This window comes from Eleutherodactylus coqui, chromosome 13 (assembly GCF_035609145.1).
Source record: "Eleutherodactylus coqui strain aEleCoq1 chromosome 13, aEleCoq1.hap1, whole genome shotgun sequence".
NCBI lineage: Eukaryota > Metazoa > Chordata > Amphibia > Anura > Eleutherodactylidae > Eleutherodactylus > Eleutherodactylus coqui.
Window position 1 is genome coordinate 68,197,453 of NC_089849.1, and position 21,199 is coordinate 68,218,651.

Below are 21,199 nucleotides of genomic sequence, written 5' to 3' on the forward strand. Positions count from 1 at the left end.
TGCTGTGTGATCTGTGTCTTGCTGGTTCATGTCCGTTTGTTCGTTTATTTTCTGTCAGTTTTGTGTTAGCTTGCTGTGTGACCTGCTATCTGTGTCCTGTCCTGTTGCAGCGTTCTGTGTGAACTCTGTCTGGTTCTGCTGGATTCCTGGTTAGTGTAGGGACTAGCAGTATAACCGGGAGCCGTGAAGTGGCCTGATAGCTTTCATGTTTTGTACAAAATGTCAACTAATGCCTGGTATTTATATTCAGTTTCCTATCTGTTACTAGTGGTTGCATTTTGGCTGCTGTATGCTGTGTATTCTGGCTCTGTGTCCTGTAGTTCAGTCACTGTCATGTGTCATGTAAATGCATCCTGTTCTGGTGTGTGGCTCGTAGGATCAGCTAGGGCCCAGATCCAAAGACCACTGGGCTGCCCTTATTGCGGCAATGTCCCCGCTTAGGTAGGGCCAGGTCAACCTCCCGGTAGCACAGGGTCAGTTGCTTGAAATCCGTGTGCATACCCATTCCTCCTTTGGGTATGATCGTGTGGGCCCCATGCTTGGTTTGCCCACACGATCGTAACATCCTCCAGCTATCTCTTTCCCCATCAGTGGGTTCCCCAAGGGATTTCCCTATAGCGTGGAAAGAGAGGGGGTGGGGTTTGAGGGCTTCCCGGAGAGTAGGGGCGAGGCTAGAGGGTTACGCCCTCTAGCCCCACCGCCTCTCTCCTTGCTGTGGAGATATCCCTGGGAGAAGCCCACTAGCCTCACCCTCTTTCTGTGCTAGGATATCCCTCAGGATCCCCTTAGCCCTGCTCTCTCTCTCCCTCCTATGGGGAAATCCCAAAGCCCTGCAGGGCTTCATCTATTTCTCCTCCCAGAGCAGCCGCGCTTTTCTTAAGCAACACACTGCTCCACTGAATTCGTGATTTTCACGTGCATGAAACTCGGGTCTTCATCGCATGAAAAATTACCGTTTACACAATTTTTAGTGCAGTTTATTTAGTCACAATTTTTTGACGTGCCCATTCTGTGCTAAAACCAAGCCCGTGTGAAAAAGCCCATACTCTTATATTTATTCATCAATGTAGCTGTCTGAGGGCTTGTTGTTTTTGCAGAATGAGTTGTATTTTTTAACAGTACTATTTAATGTACCATATAATGTATAGAAATTGTTTTTTAATTTTAAGTGGAGTGAAATGAAAAAAAAAGCACAATTCTGCCGTCTTTGTGGGGATCTTGTTTCTATGGTGTACATACTGCAGCAAAAACAACACGATAACTTTATTCTATGCGTCACTGCAACAATACTAAATTTATATAGTTTTTTTTTTTTTTTTGCTGTACTACTTTCGGACAGGAACCTTGAATAGTTTGATCGTTCCAGCAGTATTTTTTAATTACATAATATTACATTATACTATGACTAGAGATGAGCGAGCATACTCGCTAAGGCTAACTACTCGAGCGAGTAGTGCTTTAGTCGAGTATCTGCCCGCTCGTCTCTAAAGATTTGGCTGCCGGCGCGGGTGACAGGTGAGTTGCGGGAATGAGCAGGGGGGAGTGGGGGGGGAGAGAGGAAGAGAGAGATCTCCCCTCCGTTCCTCCCTGCTCTCCCCCGCCGCCGGCAGCCGAATCTTTAGAGATGAACGGGCAGATACTCGACTAAGGCACTACTCGCTCGAGTAGTTAGCCTTAGCGAGTATACTCGCTCATCTCTAACTACGATCTTACAGGCAATCTATTAAGCCCCACCACAGGCATGGCTTAATAGGCAATTTGCAATGGCAGTCCTAGAGGCTTTCAGAAGGATTCCGTCTGCAATGGCAACCAAACGCCAACCTGCAAAGTCAATGCCGGGGCCCTCCTGGATCCCCGAACTTTGATTGACGGCAGCATTTAAAGGGTAAATAGCTGGGGGCGTGACTTGCCAATGCAGGGATAAGTCGCTCTCCTGCCGAGCTCCCGGCTCCCTCATAGCAAAAAGCCTGCTACTCACCCCCTAAACAGCACCAAACGACCTCCAAAGCAAGGATGGGGAAGAAGAGGGCCCCCAGCAGACAGGAGACAGCGGGAGAAGGTGAACCGCCGAACATCCAGCGCTTCTTCGGGAGACACAGCGCGGCAGCTCCTTCACCTAAGATGGCGCCCGGCCACGTGCGCTCGGCATCAGCTCCCCGCAGCAGCAGCAGAGCGGAGACCCGCGGACCTAGAGACCGGGAGACGGAGGGACCTGAAGACAGCAGCCTATCAGATAAGTGCCTCCACATACCAGGGACACACAGCCCTCAAGCAGGCAGCGCAGAGTCTCCCTCCAGGCACCGTTCTCCCCATGCAGCACACTCCACCTTAGTACCTGGGACACAGCAGAGCCCCACAGTATATGAAGAGGGTAGCAACCCAGACCAAATACAAAGCCAGAGGGATGGAAGACCCACAAGCAGCAGACAGACCTCACCCATCAAAGCAACAGCACAAAACAGAAGCCCCCAGTCCGAGAGGAGTAGTAGTTCCTCCCAACAGAAAAGCTACAGGGGCCACGCAGCAGCCGCAGCAGCACCCCTAACTAACCCGTCAACTGATAACGAGTCGTCATCAGATGAGGACTGGGACTGGAAGGCACATTTGAGAGCCGTCCCGACCAAAAGGGACTTCCAACGACTAGAATGCTCCCAAAAAGAAGCGCTATCCCTCATACATCAGGATCTTAAAGAGATGGGAAGCCGCATAAATGCGGTAGAGGAGACACAAGACGAAGTCCTCACTACACTAGAATCCCACAGCCAAATCATCAAAGCGCAAGCCCAACAAATGGCGGACATTTTGTCTCATCTCGACGACTTAGAAAACCGCCATAGACGCAACAACCTGCGCCTGAGTGGCCTATCTGAGGAGGTCGCCCCTTCTCAGCTAGAAGACTGGGCCCGCAACTTCTTCAGCTCCCTGCTTCAGCGCCCACCAGACCGACCTATAGAGATAGATCGCATACACAGAACACTGGGCCCCCGATCCGATGACCCAGGGAAACCACGAGACATTGTATGCCGCATACATTTCTATAAGGACAAGGAAGCCATACTGAAAAGCGCCCGAGACAGGAAGGATCCCCTCACCCACAATGGCTCCCCTATTGCGGTCTTCCCTGATTTGGCCCGCCGCACCCTTCAGCTCTGAAAAGCCGTGAAACCGCTCCTTGAAGCTCTCCGAGCCAACAACATAATCTACAGATGGGGATACCCCTTCATCCTCATAGCATCAAAAAACGGAAAGACGGCGGTCTTCAAATCACCTGCAGACCTACCTAAATTCCTCAGTGTCCTGGAACTCCCTATGGTCGCGATCCCGGACTGGCCGCACATCCCAACACTGCCCGTTACGGCACCCAAAACCACCTGGCAAGAAGCTAGACCAAGGCGCCAGAGGAGCAGGAACCATCCCACCCACATGCTCCTGGGTCCCACACGCTGAAGATGCCACCTGCGAGACCCGATACCACTCGGACTATATGTGAACGAACTATCAGCGGACGGGTCCGACTAATCCGACCCTGCACTATTTGCCCCCGCATCGATCCGCATTTACCCACAATTAGCACGCTGGGCACCGGGTCACCGGTCAGCCCAACCCTCCGGCCCCGCCAAACTCACTGAGTATCAACGTGCACTTTCAACCCCCTCTGTTTAGCTATACTCCCCCAAATGGTCGTTTAACCATATTTTCTAATTCCCCTTAGATACAGGCTTTTCACATATGTTTCTTACCGTTTGAAAAATTACAGACATAGACGAGGGAGACCGGGAGCGATCTTGACTCCCGTGTTTCCGGCTCTCACCCCCCTCCCCAACGGGTAGACGCCACCATGGTGCCGTCTGACACGGACCCCTGGTCCGAAACCCACCTCAGGAGATTGGGACTTGTCCCCCCAATCGACGGAACACACGCTTTCCGTCACCCATCCCTCCTAACCCAACCTAACTCTCTCTCCCCTTTCACCCATCCACCCCCAGTCTCTAGTGTCTAGAAGCCCTGAAGGACCCATCGCCCACCACTACACAACCACCATGACTGGTATCTCATTCTGTACATATAATACTAGAGGCCTCAATAACCCCACCAAAAGAGGCCAGATTTTGGCTCACTTACATAAAAAACGGGCCCTAGTTGCCTTCCTACAGGAAACGCACTTTAAAACAGGCCACACACCCAAATGCAATAACAAATACTACACCAAGTGGTATCATAGCACCCACCCTGAAAAAAAGGCTTGTGGAGTCTCAATAGCGATCCACAAGAACCTCCCCCACAAAGTACTGGCAACAAAAGAGGACCCAGAGGGACGGTACATATTCCTCAAACTTGACCTTGGACACTGTATCCTGACGTTAGCTAACTTATATTTCCCCAACACAGGACAAGTCGGCTTCGGGATTATCGCCCTGAGAGAACTAGAGCAATTCGCAGCAGGAACCGGCATCATCCTCGGTGGGGATTTCAACCTGACGATGGACCCTGATCTGGACTCGTCTTCAGGTAAGTCCGGGGTTTCCCTGGTCGCCATACGTAGACTAAGGAGATGTTTGCAAGGACTGAGACTCGTTGACCTCTGGAGGATTCTTCATCCAGGGGTCAAGGACTACAGTCACCACTCCACAGCACATAACAGCTACGGGAGACTGGACTACCTATTTATCACACACGGTCTTCTAGACCTGGCCCCAAGAAGCACAATAGGCAACATCATCTGGTCGGACCATGCGCCCGTCTTCGGGGCTCTACTGAAACACGACCATAGGGTCGGAGCCAACACCTGGCGCCTAAACGACAACCTCCTGACGGACGCGCTCTGTCGTGACGAGATCAACAGAACCATCGAGACATTTGTAGAAACCCACAGTAGAGACACGACATCCCACCCAACACAATGGGAAGCACTTAAGTGTGTGTTAAGAGGGGTCTTCATATCTCACGGGGCGAGGCTTAAAAAAGATAGAATAGGCAAACTGACAGACCTCATCACCCGTTTGGGGATAGCTGAACAGGCCAATAAAACTAAGGCCTCCGCCCACTTAAATACGGAGATAACCTCCCTCCGCCAGCAGATACTGGCGGTACTGGACCAGGCCCACCTGTGCATGAGAGACAGGATTAGAGGAGGCTACTATGAATATGGTAACAAATGCAGCAGCTGGCTGGCAAAGGCCTTAAACCCTCGGGAAAGCCAGTCCTACGTATTTGCGCTGAATGCACCTAAGGAGGGGAAGGTACACGCCACGGAAGACATACTAGAATGCTGCAGAAAATATTATGAAGAACTATACAACATCCCGGCCCCCCCAGAGGCGAACCCAAACGATAACCATGACACCATAGAGGCATACTTACACAACTTTGCCCCCCAAAAGATCTCCTTGCTGGAGGCTGAGACGCTCGAAAATGATCTAATGGAACAGGAAATCCTAGAGGAGATCCGGAACCTAAAAGTGGGCAAAAGCCCCGGGCCTGACGGCTTCACCCCCCGCTTTTACAAAACCCTCGGGACCCAATTAACGCCAATACTATGCAAAGCTTTCAATGCGATCTCAGTAAACTGCCCCTTCCCTCGGCAGGCATTACAAGCCACAATCACTGTTATCCCAAAACCCGGAAGGGACCCCCTTTCTTGTGGGAACTATAGGCCCATATCCTTACTAAACGTGGACACAAAAATCTTTGCCAGAACACTAGCCACACGCCTTGGGTCATTGATCCCTAGAATCATTCATAAAGACCAGGTGGGCTTCGTCCGCGGTCGAGAGGCAAGAGATAACACCATAAGAACTCTCTCCTTGATACACAGGGTACGCAACTCCAACAGCCCCTTTTGCCTTCTATCAGTAGATGCCAAGAAGGCATTTGATCGTGTTAACTGGAGATTCCTTGAAGCCACCTTACAAAAAATCGGCCTGGGAAATAGATTAAGCAACTGGATAATGGCCCTCTACAAAAACCCCACGGCTCAAATACGAGTGAATGGGAAACTCTCACGCCCAATCAATATCAAAAACGGGACACGCCAGGGATGCCCACTATCCTCAACCTTATATATTTTAGTTATGGAGTCACTCGCTAATGCAATCAGAGCAAACCCAGAAATCCAGGGATACAGCACGGCACAAACCGAACACAAGGTGGCGATATTTGCGGACGATCTCCTAGTCTATATCACAAACCCCAGACAGGCCCTACCAGCCATATTACGAGAATTTGACAATTACAGCAAGGTTAGCAACTTTAAAATTAATCTGCGCAAGTCAGAAATCCTAAACATAACAATACAGCAAGCTGAACTGGCCCAACTTAAACTCCTATTCCCACTCTCGTGGCGTGAAGACAACATCAAATATCTAGGAGTAAAAATATCGCCCAACCCAGCCCAACTGTTTAACCTAAACTACGAACCCATCTACTCCTCCCTGATTAAAGATCTCGAAAGATGGAGACCATTAACATTATCATGGTTCGGCAGAATAAACTCCATCAAAATGAATTCCCTCCCAAAATTCCTGTATCTTTTCCAGGCGGTGCCTATCCAAATTCCACGCAATTATTTCATTAAGCTACGAAGAGCCTTGATGAGATTCGTATGGGGGGGGGGGGGGGGCAAGGCTCGACTGAGCTACAAGCTCCTCACCCAAAAGAAAGAGAGGGGCGGAGTGGGCTTACCTGATTTGCTCCTCTACTATAGATCCGCAATATGCAGAGTAGTTCTAGACCTCATGCACAGGGGACACTCTAAATTATGGGTGGAACTGGAACAGAACTCCGCCCCGCACCGGGCGCAAGGCCTATTCTGGCTTAAAGGAGGACTGGGCAGACGGGGCATAAAGGTGTTGTCATTTCTGAACACTATATTAAGGATCTGGGACAGTTTTGCACACAGATGTGGGCTGATATCCGTGCCGGGACCCTGGACTCCCCTGGTCGGCAACCCGGACTTCCCTGCGGGAGACTGGGGAATGACGTTCCTAGCCAACCTTGGGGCTCCCATCCCAAGGATACACGACTGTCTTCAAGAAAATGGAATTAAGACCCTAGACAAGCTCACGGGGGAGAGGGGCCCGGAGACGGGTGCATGGTTCCAATACCTACAATTATGCCATTACATAAAAACACAAGGCTCAATTGCAGAGCTGTCAGTCCCAGCTATTCCCTTGGAGGAGTTATGTGCTAATCCCCAAGAATCAAGGGGAGAGATCACCAAGGTCTACAACATACAGGTGGCCAGGGGGGCTCTGGACCCGGAACGAGGAGCTCGCGGAGCCTGGGAGGGTGAGCTAGGTCAGCCCCTGTCAGAGGAAGACTGGGCCAAAGGGGTCGTCTTGACCCACAAGATGTCGGTTGCTGGCAGGCACCACGAGATAAACTATAAACTTATCATGAGATGGTACCGTACCCCAGCACTACTGGCCAAAATATACCCTGGTACCTCCTCAGCATGCTGGAGATGCCTGAATGGGCTAGGTACGTTTGTACACATCTGGTGGTCCTGCCCGGGTATCGCTAGACTGTGGGTAGAAATAGAAGACATATACAATGCCTTGAAAAGAAAATGCTTAACCCTTACAGCAGAGATGGCCCTCCTGTCAATCCTGCCAGGAAACATTTCCGGTAACAAAAAGGATGTCCTTAGGTTTTTCCTTCTAGCCATGCGGACCCTGATCCCCAGACTATGGAAAACCAGGACGACACCGACACGCCTGAACTGGGCAATGGCATTAGACGAAATTAGATACATGGAGGAACTGAGAGCCAAAGATAATGACAAATGGACAACATACTACGCCACGTGGGAGGTATGGATCTCCTTCCGTAGCTCCAACGGATTTGACCTATGGACCGAAAATGGAATAGTGCCAACCTGACTGAAGCTGAAGAATGGGACCCCTTCAGAAGCTTCCACGGAACGAGACACCCTCTTTTTCTTCTTCTTTCTCTAACTCCCTTTCCCTCCCCACCCGGACGCCCCAACCTACCCGACCCCCCCACCCCCCACCCCGCCAACCCCTCTATACCCACCCCAGTTTAGGGATCGGTCTGGAACGATCCCATGTTTTTGATTACAGTTGAGTTATAAATATTCATTTTGATTCCTCAGAAAAAGAAGCAATCTAACCATTTCCGAGCCGACCAAGGAACACAACACAGATAAGTCAGCTCAGTAGTAATAATTGCTCAGGGTGACAGGCATGCACTGACTCAAACATAGGCAAACTAGTTAACCCTACCACTGTTAAGACCATCTTTGCCTGAGGACTTTTTCATTCTTCATTGAGCTGAGACTGGTAGTTATAGTTATATTATATTATGTTATGTCAATTATATGGTCCGCTTCTGGAACGAACCACAACGTATGTAACAAGTATTGCTTTGAATAAAAACATATTTTGACCATAAAGGGTAAATAGCTGTGATAAGCGGGAGTGCTGATGAACAACTGTATGTGTATGGAGAAGTTGGGAAAAACAGCTGTAGCCCATTTGACCCTCATCTTGCTCCAGGTGGTATCACAATGTGGTTTTACATAAGTGCATTACTAAGCAATGAGTTGTAGAATTTAAATGAGGTATCCTCAGGTTAACACCAACAGATGGGCTCTACAGAGATAGAACCAAGGACAGCAGGATGCTAAAGGCCACCGCTATGTATAAACCCATGCAATAACCAGTGGATGTTAATAATGAAGTATATTATTTTCCATGTGAATACAGAAGAGGCGAGCTGAGTTGGTGTCTTGCAAATGAGAGCTGATTAGTAAGTTAATATGAAGCAATTTAAGCACTTGGCTGTACAAGTGATTGAAATGACTCCAGCCTAGAAAAAGGATAATACGAGGCAGAAGGACAATGATCTAGTTACACAATTAGTTGCCATATGAATAAAAGATTTTTTGTATCCGAGGAACTTGTTGAGATGACCTGGTATGGCCTCAAGTCATGTTACGGTGATGTACCGGGTATGTGTTCAGCTTCTGCCAGTAGTCATTATAAATGATATTAGATGAAAGAAGGCTCATGCAAACGGGGACGACAATTTTGATCTTGTATTAAAGAAAATTTTTACATAAATTTGCAAGTCCAAGACACAACAGATTCGTCAGCAAACGGGGCAGACTTTTTTCAGCTGTACACCATTTAGCATTGGCTGTTCTTGGCCGTCTTGGTTGACTATAATCATTAGTGAAAATAGCCAAGCAGCCTTTTTTATTATGAAAGACAAATTTTAGTGTTGGCCCATACTTTTTTGGGCATGCTTCAAATGATCTCAAAGGCAAAATATAGTTTGGTATGTTATCACAATCATTACTTGATTAATCAGTGATCAGGGAGGAGACACAAATTACATATTAGAAAAAACTTTCTTAGGGTGCGTTCACACGAGCACATAAACGGCGCGTTTTTGCAACCAAACGTATATACGTGACCATCTGAGGCAATGGTTTCCAATGTATTCGTTCACATGGGCGATTTTACGGCGCGTAAAAACGGCAACCCGCGAAAAAACGGACATACGCGACCGAAATACGTGCCGGCGAATATTCGATGGCCGAAAAGACCGAAAAGGAACAAATGAAAATACGCTTTCTAGCTCTGGTCGTGATCGGCGAAAAACGTTCTTTCCGGCGATTATACGCTGCGCTCGTGCGAACGTAAATACGCCTACGCTCGTGTGAACGCACCCTTAGGCTGCATTCCCACTAATGTATATCGGCTCGGTTTTCACACCGAGCCGATATACGTCCTCCTCATCTGCAGGGGTGGAGGATGGAAGAGCCAGAAGCAGGAACTGAGCTCCCACCCCCTCTCTGCCTCCTCTCCGCCCCTCTGCACTATTTGCAATGAAAGGAGGTGGGGCAGGGGCGGGGCTAAGTTCCGAGAATTAGCCCCTGCCCCGCCTCTCCCCATTGCAAATAGTGCAGAGGGGCGGAGAGGAGGCAGAGAGGGTGCGGGAGCTCAGTTCCTGCTCCTGGCTCTTCCATCCTCCCCCCCCCCCTGCAGATGAGGACGACGTATATCGGCTCGGCGTGAAAACCGAGCCAATATACGTTTGTGTGAATGCAGCCTGACAGTGAGGGTGATCAATGAGTGGAACAGGTTACCACGGGAGGTGGTGAGTTCTCCTTCAATGAAAGTCTTCAAACAAAGGCTGGACAGATATCTGTCTGGGATGATTTAGTAAATCCTGCACTGAGCAGGGGGTTGGACCCGATGACCCTGGAGGTCCCTTCCAACTCTACCATTCTATGATTCGTAAGGTGGCCTACTGAGCAGAACTTCTGTGAAGCTATAATTCCTGGCACACAGAGATTTCTTTACACGTTTCTCAATTTTATTTGAAGTTTGGCATAAACTAGAAATAATGGAAGGATGGAGATTACTGAAGAAAGGGCCAGGATATTTTCTTTGCAAGCAGTCCTTACTTAGCACTTAGGCTCTAAGTTAGGTTAATCTCTATGTGCCGTAGGCCCGATACTAGACTAGGATGGCAGCTGCTTGGTCCGTGGCTTTGCAGTGTCCCGGTAGAGAAGAATTGTTGGCCACCTATTATAGATCTAGGAGTTAGGTGTTATGCAGCGACAGAATGGCAGAAAAATAGAAGTAGGTGATTAGGTAGTGGGATTTAGGTGAGGGAAAAGTGTGGGTTTAAAAGAAGAGGTAGGGAGGTGAGGGTCCAATTCTTTAGTTGAAGAGCAGAGAATGAAGAAGCTCCCGCCCAACCAACCCTTTGGAAGAAGGTTTGAATTACTGTTTTTGATTCATGAAACTCAAGTTTGCAGCTCTGCACTTCAGTGGTGACAGTATGGTACAACTGTTAAGGACCGTTACACATGACCGGTCACATTAACCTTTCAAGCCTTGGGTTCCAAATTAGTTCGTACCTGGATGCATCAGGGAGGCCAAAAACGATATGATTTATAGTAATTAGTTCCCACAGATACGTAGAGATGAGCCGCGGCAAGTATACAGCCCACTCTGCTTAAGGCGCGTACCCTGAAAGTTTATTCACTTGGTATAGTTCTAATACAGGAAAGGAATACGTCATTAGTCATGGGGTTAATCTTATTGGGTTAGAAAAACATCAAGAATCGTGTATTGTTCAACAATCAGCGTAGTGAGAATATCTATGTGAAATGTCCTTCAAATGATTATTCCTCCCTTGTGAGTTTGGATGATCGCAGCGCCTTATCAGCACGATTTGCTCTTTTCCCAAAGCTCAGGACGTGGGGGAGTCTCTTCTGATAGCGACTGTACCAGGCAAATGTTCTCGGATGAATAGAAAAAATCATTAGACATTGCACCGAATGTCATGCTCTAAAGTTATTTCTGCTTTAATTATTGTTTCACTACACACAAGCTTATTTACATCTTATAATGCTCCATTTTGTATCTAGCGGACATTTTGAGACAGATTCTTCCATTTTATGGACCTGTACCTTCTCACAACCATGATGAGTGTCTCACAAGCTCCACTATAGGGGCCACGTTTCTCTGTAGTGTGTGGTTTGACCTGGATATTTACAAAGATTGGCCAGAGCAGGTAGGTATAAGACCTTTAAGGAGGGCAACCAGGCAGGAATTGGCTGCCAGGATAAAACATATAGCCTTGGGCAGTGTAGCTTCAGCTCTGAGTGCAGGGCTGCGATGGGGTTAGGATTCCCCTTTGTTGTATGCCAAGAATGTTTGTTAATAAATAGTATCTGCTGCTACAGTTTTTGACAAAGCAATGACTGCTGTAGTATCTCTCATGGTTTGTGTATTGTATAAGGCCGCTATCACATGGCCGACAAAATTGCGCGATTTTGCCATGATGGGATAGCACTAGAGATGAGCGAGTATACTCGCTAAGGCACATTACTCGAGCGAGTAGTGCCTTAGCCGAGTATCTCCCCGCTCGTCTCTAAAGATTCGGGGGCCGGCGCCGGTGACAGGTGAGTTGTGGCGGGGAGCGGGGGGGAGAGAGGGAGAGAGAGAGCTCTTTTTTGTAGGCCATGTTTCCCTATGGAGCCTTCATTTTTGTCATATCGCAATGCACAAAATTGCGGCTTTTGTGTGATATCGCTGCTACAAAATTGCTATTGCCTCCATGTGAAAGAGGCCTAAGGGCCGAAAATCGTATGTGTAAAAAAGCCTGATTTATTAAAGAAGGGTAAACACTCGTATTCTTGCAACATAGGAGTCTATGGAACCGGCCGGTGTATTTCTAACCCATCTTTTCCAGTTAATGTAAAAAGTGGCCGGCCGAAATGTGTACTGTATGCGCTATCTTTTCTGGCCGGCTGATTTTACGCCCCGGAAAATTGCCCATCTGAATAAACGCATTGGAATCCAATGCTTTCGATTTTCAGCCAGCATTTTATCACGCTTATTGGACTCCTTATTGGCCATTGACTGTGGAGGTAGCAATGGGCGACACATGGGACCGTTACCATGAGTTATTTCCTAATTCGTACTATACATGTCTCATAGATGAGTACAGCACTGCGATTGGTTCACTTCTGGCACTGAAAAGAGCAATGGAGGAGAATATGATCTTCTGAAACATTGTTGTGGAGAAGCTAGAACCCCTTAAAGGGGTTTACGGGTAAATACTACTGATGACCTAGGTCATCCAGACATGATTGGCTGGGGTCCTTCGCTCAGGACTCCAGCTGATCAAACACTTGCTGTCAGAACCACAACACACAGGGGTACAGAGCAGAAGCAGATAGGTCCGACCCCTGTGTAGAGGACAGTGTTAGTTATCACAGGCACAGCTCTTATTGATTTTAATGACAGTTGCACCTGCAATTACCACGGCCGGCCACTACACAGGGGTCGGAGCTAACTATTTGCATTTTGTACCTGTGTTTTGTGGCGCCGGGACCTGATAAGCTCATTGGCAGGGTCGCAAGTGTTGGACCCCAACTATCTTGAGGATAGTTTTTTCCAACACTTACAGGGTGAAGTTTGCTTACAAGTCATATGGTGTTAAGTATACAAAAGTTCAACCGCTTAGGCAAAGTTATTTAAATATGGAGTTGTAGTATGAATGTTTTATCATGCTTATTCAAGGTTAGAGCTGAATAATCAACAGTAGTTTGTTATACTCTGTTAAAAGAAAATTGGGCATGAAGGAAAAAGTAAATAGATCTCTTAACTGGACCATCTTACATCAAGGTGATCGGTGGGTCTCCCATCTTGGATCTCTCCATATGCCAGGAAGTTGATTTGAAGACTTCACTGATAGGCTCCTTCCCACAATGAGGCGATACGTCAATAAAGCTCTCCCGATTCTCAAAGAATTTTTGTACCCGTGTCTCTTTCCTAAAAGAAGTTTACACCCAAACCATTTGCATAAGAAATGTTTAAAGGGACGAGGGGTCATATCAATCCATGTCTGCAAGCTCGGTTTAGCTCCAGCTATAGTGATCATGTGTAAGGGATTTCGACTTCCTTGATTTATATAACCAAGTACTAACCAGATAGGATTAAGGCCTCATGTTCACGGGCGGATCGGAGCCGGCAATTATTCCGCCGCGGCTTTTAGGATTGCTGCTTCCCTGAAGTGATGCAAGGCTGTGTTAACAAACGCCTCGCATCTGCGAGAACATTGCACCCTGGGAAGCACGATATTGGGCCGAGTTTCACAGTCCCATATCGCACTCGCCCGTGTGAAATTATCCTGACGACTTATTCACACGGGCGAGAACCTCGCGCAAGTTCTGTGCCTTGCGAGACCCACGAAACTTGCACAAATATGATCTCTATTCTTTTGAATGGACTTATTCACACAAGCGTCTTTTTCCCCTAGCAGCGATGCTAATAATCGTAGCATGTTCTATCACGTGCCAGTAGAGGATACCATCATTCCTGAAAATAAACAAAGACCATCTGGGAGAACCAGAGTAGCGGTGCTGCAGCAGCAGGTGGTTAAAGGACTTTTGACTTAAATATTTACGACCTATCTTCAGGATAATTCACAAATATCAGATCAGTGTGGGGTCCACTGCTCGGTACCCCTGCAATCAGCTGATTGAAGAGTCCTGTGATATCATGTTTATCAGTTACATGACCTGAGAGTAACTCAGTCTAATTCAAGTGAATGGGACTGAACTGTAATACCAGGTACAGCCACTATGAAATGCACAGCACTGTGCCTGGTATGCAGTAGGGTGACAGCAGCACTCACCCAAGAGCTGCTGTTACTTCAAGCAGCTGACCAGAGTGTTGGAGCCCCACCGATCAGATATTGATGACCTATCCTTGCCACCAAGGTGGAGTAATCCATTCTGCAATCAGAATCAGGATTTCTAGAAACACATTCTGTGACAGCTGTAAAGAGCCTGATTTATGCAGTCGTATTCTTGCAGCAGTTCTTCAGTTAAGGGGACTGCTTAATATGGCATTGTCTTTCTGAAATCAGAGAGTGAGTACAAACCCAGTAATCAGAGAGAAGAGTCATCTTTTTGATTGCCTCATGGTGTTTTAATAAAAACTTATTGCCAAGTTAAAACTTATTTTCGAAATTTCATTCAGTCCTCGGACATAGAAAACGGAGATGCAGAAGAGGAACGCTCGCGTGGCAGTGCCTCGGGATTCAGAAGCTTTTTGCAGTGGCTGCCGTCGAGCCAAGTAGGTCGTCCTTCTGAAATAGCAGTGGTCAGCTGGACTCTGTAGAGACCATCACATCTGGCTTCAAGGCTTTCGGACTTGTCTTTGGAGCCACAGAATCATGTGGCTTAAGGGAATGTGAGCTCTCCAGAGAGTTAGGATCTGGAATAGAACTAAAGACAAGGTCATGAGTAGCTGCTGGCCGACTATGAAGCTACATAACATGCTGATCTCCATGTGTAGCCCACAACTGCTGCGGAACGTACAACCCTGTTCTAGGGCCCTAGCCTATCAAAATCTCCAAACGGCTGAGTGACGTCTTTCTTTATTGTCTATGTTCCCGACCTCATGGACTCCAAATCAACATACCACTTCAAATGATAGCCTGTTGGCCGTATACTTTACTGTAGCTGTGGTCACGGGCCATCTTCTGGCCAACCTTTAGATAGATCAGTACAGACAAGCACGTACTCATGGTGGGGGGATAAAATGAGGTCTAACCATGGGCTAGCCAGCCCCTTTACTTATGAGTCATTCCATGTCAAGTGGTCTAAGGCTCCCCACCTTCATATCTCAGATTTTGTTCAAAACGTGTGTATTACACGCCCATGGTATCAGAAGACATTTCCCAAAGTTTTAGGTTCCTACAGCTAATGGTTCCTGAGTTAGACCCCCTGTTTAGGGGGGTGTCTGCAAGTGCACACACAACAATGAATAAAATGGCCATAAAAGCTAAAAATTGGGAGGTTCTGCACAACTTTTTATGCTAAATTTAATGGTACCATCATGAGCTTTTCTGGTTCCAAAGCGAGCTTGAAAATTTTGCTCGAAGGGTGCCTCAAAATCTGTCATTCTCCATGGAAGACAATTTGTGCCAGGGTTTGGGCCAATGTAGCATCCACCCGAAAGGAGATACACACCTGATATTTGTACCAGTACTAGTGGTAGTCACTGTTCTGGTGAATTTTCAGCTCCTAAAGGCCTACGGGCACTTCACACCAATCCATCAAATATGTCATTGTTTACAAAAATGATAAAAGTTACCACTTTTCAAGCTTATTTATAAAAAAAGGGGTCAGCTTAAATTTTTTTCTTACTGACACTATGTGAAAGGGAATTTTTTCTCTATTAGATCAGTAGGTTTTCATTTTACAATGCCACCTACGGGGTGGTTATAACTTCTGGGGGTTTTCATGCATGCGCAAAGCTTAATGGCATTCCAAATAACCCTGCAGGTGGTAATATCATGCTAAGCAGCACTTCTTAAAGGGGTTGTCTCGCGGCAAGCATCAAAATTTTAAATTACCCCATTCCCCCTGTCACCCCCCTGGCAAAAATTAAATTAAAGCAAATTAAAGCAGTTTTTAAACCGCTTGCTACTCACCGATCCGACGAAATAAGGAGTTAAAAAAAATCTTCTCCCTAAGATGGCCGCCGGTCCTTTCCCAGGGATGCACTGCGGTTTTCTCCCATGGTGCACCATGGGCTCTGTGCGTTCCATTGCCGATTCCAGCCTCCTGATTGGCTGGAATCGGCACACGTGACGGGGCGGAGCTACGATGACGACGCGGTGACCAGCTCTCCGGCACGAGCGGCCCCATTCACCAGGCAGAAGACCGCACAGCGCAAGCGCGTCTAAAAAAGCAAGAAGCCAGCGAAATTAGACGGATCCATGGCGACGGGGACGCTAGCAACGGAGCAGGTAAGTGAATAACTTCTGTATGGCTCATATTTAATGCACGATGTATATTACAAAGTGCATTAATATGGCCATACAGAAGTGTATAACCCCACTTGCTGCCGCGAGACAACCCCTTTAAGACTTGGGTGGGTCCATGCTGGTTTTACCGCTACTGGTTTTCACCAGCATCCCCACAGAAAAAAGAAACCCCTACAGTAAAGAAACCCATAATCAGGCTTGGGAACCTGCAGTAAAAGAAACCCAACTGTGGCTGTTCTTGCACGGCTATCAGGCGTGGCCCCTATGGCAATGGGGATGCCGGTCAAAACCAGTAGCGGTAAAACCACCATGGACCAATGCAAGTCTTAACCCTTTCCACTGTCTGATGTTTTCCTTTATTGTGATTGAAGCTTGTACAACTCCAATGTCAGAAGATATCCGACAGGGTATTCCTACCATCTACTGCCAGCCACTCCGCTGTTGGAGCCTCTCTGGCGCATATACACTGGCCTTTTAGGAAACCCTGAAATTGGATTGGAAAGGGTTATAGCATGCTGTTTAGCATGATATTACCACCAGCAGTGTTTTTTGGAATGCCCAAATTTTGTGAGGTATAAAGGTGGGGACTTTTTCTTGTTTTAGACCACTTGACATGGAATGACATGATAAAAAGTGAAATAGGACATACTGTATTTTTCATTCTACAAGATGCATTTTATTCCCAAAGTGGGGGTGGGGGGTTAGTGCGTCTTATAAAGTAAGCATGATGAACTTCAACATTTCTCCCACCATACCATGAGCACTGCCTGCAAGTACCGCTGATTGGTGGTGAGCGTCGGTGGGAACTGTTGCTGCTTCCCCGTCTCCACCAATCAGCTTCCTCCCGCAGTACCACGAGCGCCGCTGTTACAGAGCTCTGCTGCTGCTCATGCTGTGGAAGAGAAAGAAGAGGAGTTATAGTGGCCTCCATGCCCGTACCATCCCCTGCACTGCCACCTAAAGTCCTGGGTGAGTGCAAAATATTTTTAAAACCTGGCTCCATCTTATCATCCGGTGCGTCTCATAGAGCAAAAAATACGGAAAATCCGATCATATCTACTAGAAACACGAGTAAAGAATACATTAGTGCTGAACATTACTGGATGTATAGTACTAATTCGGCTAACGAAGCGTACATAATTATATTTAAGTACGCATGTGTGTGATCTGGTTATAACCAGTTTAAAAGGGTTAATAAAAAGGGGTCTTCCAGGAAAATACTGTTAATGACCAATACTAGGATAGGTCATCAATAGTTGATCAGTGGGGGCTTGCCGCTTGAGACCTCAGCCAATCAGCTGATCGAGCACCCGATAACAATACACAGTGGTTGGAGTGAAGTCGTTGCTCCGATCCTGCTGTAGTGGCCAATGCTTGTAACTACAGGCGCAGCTCCCACTGATTTAATTAGAGACTCCAGCCTGCAGTTACAAGTGCCGCCCACTATACCGGGGTCGGAGCTGTAACTCCCTGTGTATTGCAGCGCTGACAGTGGCGCCTGATCAGCCAGGATCCCGAGCGGCTGACTCCAGACAATCGGCTATTAATGACCTGAGGATACCTTATCAATACTATTTCCCTGGAAACCCTTTAACCCCTTGTTATAAAGGAGACATTATGTCCCCGCTATATTTACGGTTACTCTACACTGGGAAATACACGGCGACAATCTATGAAAACACTTAAGGAGAACATATATGTAATTAGTACCGTGACTCGTCGGACTGCTCAGACTCCCTGGGGGGTCTTCTGCTCCGATATCCCATGGACGCTAATGACCGCTGCACGGACCTGCGGGAAACGTGCGCGGGGGCTTCTGCGTTAAATATGCACGTGATTTCCGCCAGAGTTGCTTGGCTGTTCGCACACGCAATACCGGCAAGACGCTGCCGGTCGTCATCGTTAAGCAACCGTGGGCGGCCGCTGCGCTGTCCGCTGTGGCTGGTAACGCCTTGGATGAGATATTCGCGGTACACACGTGACACTGTGGAGCGGGGAATATTTAACTCCCGGACGACTTCGGAAATAGGACATCCCATCCGCCTGGCGCCCACTATCATGCCTCGCTCGAACTCCGATAATTCACGCCGCCGTTCCATGAGCGCGCCGGCCGGTGTCCAACCTCACAACTTATACAGGTGGGGACGTTCCCAAGCCGTCACCTCAGGTAACACTAATTCATAATCCATTTCCATACTGCTATCCCATGACTTATGGCACAGGAAGAGGGAAGGTCTATATTGGCCCACAATCTATGGTCCACGTCTAGAAACCACCTAGCATTTCCTGATTCCCCCCTCCGGTCCTCCAAGCTCCCAGCAGGCCACGCGCCTGTATCTCATGCATCCCGGCATGCATTGCGCACGCCGGCGCTCTATGCTCTCGTTGGTTTTCGGTCTCCCCTCTCCATTCCTCCGAGCTCCCAGCGGGCCGCGCGCCTGTATCCCGGCACACATTGCGCGCGCTGTCGCTCTATACTCTCGCTGGTTTCCGGATTCCCTCACTGCAGGCAGATGTCGGCGGAGCGGCAGTTGGGAACGGCGATGGAGGAGAATAAGGAGAACGAGCGGCCGGCAGCTGGAGGGAAGTCGGCTGTGCTGGGGGACACTCTGGGGCTGGAGAGTATCCTGACACCGGAGTGTGAGAGGGGCCGGGAGTGCGGGGAGCGGAGGGCTGACGTGTCACTCCAGCCATGGGGCAGCCGTCATACTGTGTGGTGCAGGCGGAGGACACAAGTCACAGCCCTAGTGGTAAAGCTCAACACAGTGCACTACAGAGGAGGCCATGTGTACAGGGGGTCATACCCTGCTCTTATGTCCCCCACATGGACCAATGTCACATGGTATCTTTCTGACCAATCACAGGGCAGTAATAAGGGATCTCGCGCTAAGTCACGCTAACATTTCGGATTTTGTTTTTCTGTTCTGTCACGCGAAGTGGAAACTGAAATGCCAATTAGGAACGGATTCGGGTGGACTCCATTGTCCACATCGGGGTCTGTCGGGCTTCTCTCATGCCACAGGTGTGCCTGATGACAAAGTCCCTCAGCAGGCTGCACTATTTTGATTGGGGTTCTTGTACCGGATCTACGCCACAGCCTCCCACACAGATGTGGCTGTAGGCAGCGTTCACACCAGCAGAACATGTCTGCACTAGAGGGGCAGGATCTGCATGCCAGGATTAAAGGGCCATTTATACGGGGCGATTACAGTGCTGAATTCGTTCAAAAATATGAGATAATTGTCACGTCTGAATATAAAACATCGCGCACTACTCGTTTACAGACAGTTATCACTCACTGTCAGCCGGCATGAAAATCATCGCTGACTTCTCGCTGCGTGTAAACGCTTCACAGCGAGGCCCCAGCGGTGATCTGCCTGTCTAAACTCTCTGCAGGAGCGCTAACGACTAGCGGAGACGCCGGCGCTCCTGCAGTCATGTAGACCAGGGTTTCCCAACTCCAGTCCTCAGGGACCCCAACAGGTCATGTTGTCAGGATCTCCTATAGTAAGAGCACCTGTGGCAATGTCTGAGGAAATCCAGAAAACATGACCTGTTGGGGTCCTTGAGGACTGGAGTTGGGGAACACTGGTATAGACTACCGTCGTCCTGTCTAAATGTGACTCTGGTGACTGCTGCACTGAGCAGAGGGTCTGACCCGATGACTCCGGAGGTCCCTTCCAACTCTACCATACAGGTTATGAGGCGGAAATGCGCCGTTCGTGATTGGGCTGTTAGGACACACTTTCTTAGGGTCGCTGGAGGTCCCAACAGTTGGACTCCCAACAATCCTGTTTTAATACAAGTTATCTCCCTCTTGCCCACAGTGACATCAGAACTGTTGACCATACGCCATCTGCGCTTCATTAATTTCAGCGAGGCTGATGGAGATGCCTGAGTGCTTACCGCTCAGCAATCGCTGCAGTCCCATTGAAAATGAAGGCGCTCTGGTGTGACTAGCACACCGTTCAGTCTCCTTCTCACTGCAGGGGATACAGTAGGAGGAGGAACAGGAAAACAGGACCCCTGTTCTTGGAATTTGTAGGGGTCTTGGCGGTGAGACTCTACCGATCAGCAAGTTATCCCTTCCCAGAGGAGCCTTTCGATGACTCCAGAAGTCAGTTTTCATTTTGTAGGGACCGGTAATAAGGTCTTAAAAGTACTGTATCTTGTCTTCATCTGAAAAATGGGCGGAGACCTGGGTTTGTCCTGCAGAAGTTATAGGGAACGCCCACAGCTCTTGATTGGCTGACTTGGCGGCGGCAGAAGTCAGTGGAGACAGGGAGCGCGGTGGATACCTTGACGGCGACTCAGAGCCTGTGGGGGACGGGGAGACACAGAACGGATGGAAGTGGAGCGGCGCCGGCAGACAAAAGGAGATATCAGTATCGCTGCTGTAACTGTTCACGCTGCTCTCCCATCATATAACCAGTACTGGTGTATCTTGTCTCCACCAGAGCTCTGGGTGGAGACATGGGTTGGGCTGGCTCAGTGACAGGTGGCCCCCCCCACCTGTGGATTGGCTGCAACACTCATGCCTCACTGATAGGGGACCGCCCCCACCTGGAGCGTCTAGCACAGAAGGAGCAACGCGGAGGACGACATCATCCATCGGCCAGGGAGGCGTTCTGCCCAAGAAGACCGACAGCAGCAAGCTGTGCAACACCAAGTGAGCACCACTGAACCCAGATCCCTCGCTACCAGCAAAGGCTCTTCGGTCCCGGTACAGGCGCCCCTCAGTGTGTTGCAGGCAGCCTACTGTCCCATCACCAAGGGCTGTCTCGTGGTGTCTGGCCACCCATCACTGCTGCTAACTTTAGTCCCGTCTGCCAGACCTGAAGCCGGCACTACTGTCTGTGGCTCCTACTCGCAG

General features: G+C 48.6%; 1 protein-coding gene and 1 long non-coding RNA gene across 2 annotated transcripts in view; one reads left to right on the forward strand and one right to left on the reverse strand.

Annotated features, from left to right (window-relative positions):
* Positions 1-14,456: 14,456 nt before the first annotated feature.
* LOC136588187 (uncharacterized) lies at positions 14,457-18,821 on the reverse strand. Its single transcript, XR_010787553.1, has 2 exons — positions 18,037-18,821; positions 14,457-14,779 (listed from the first exon to the last, which is right to left on the reverse strand). It is a non-coding gene; the product is annotated as an uncharacterized lncRNA (long non-coding RNA).
* SRP68 (signal recognition particle 68) overlaps positions 18,777-21,199 on the forward strand; it is a 30,845-nt gene continuing 28,422 nt past the window's right edge. The window contains 1 exon segment of the mRNA XM_066587214.1: positions 18,777-18,948. Within this exon segment, the coding sequence (XP_066443311.1) occupies positions 18,840-18,948 (109 nt within the window). The 5' untranslated portion in view covers positions 18,777-18,839.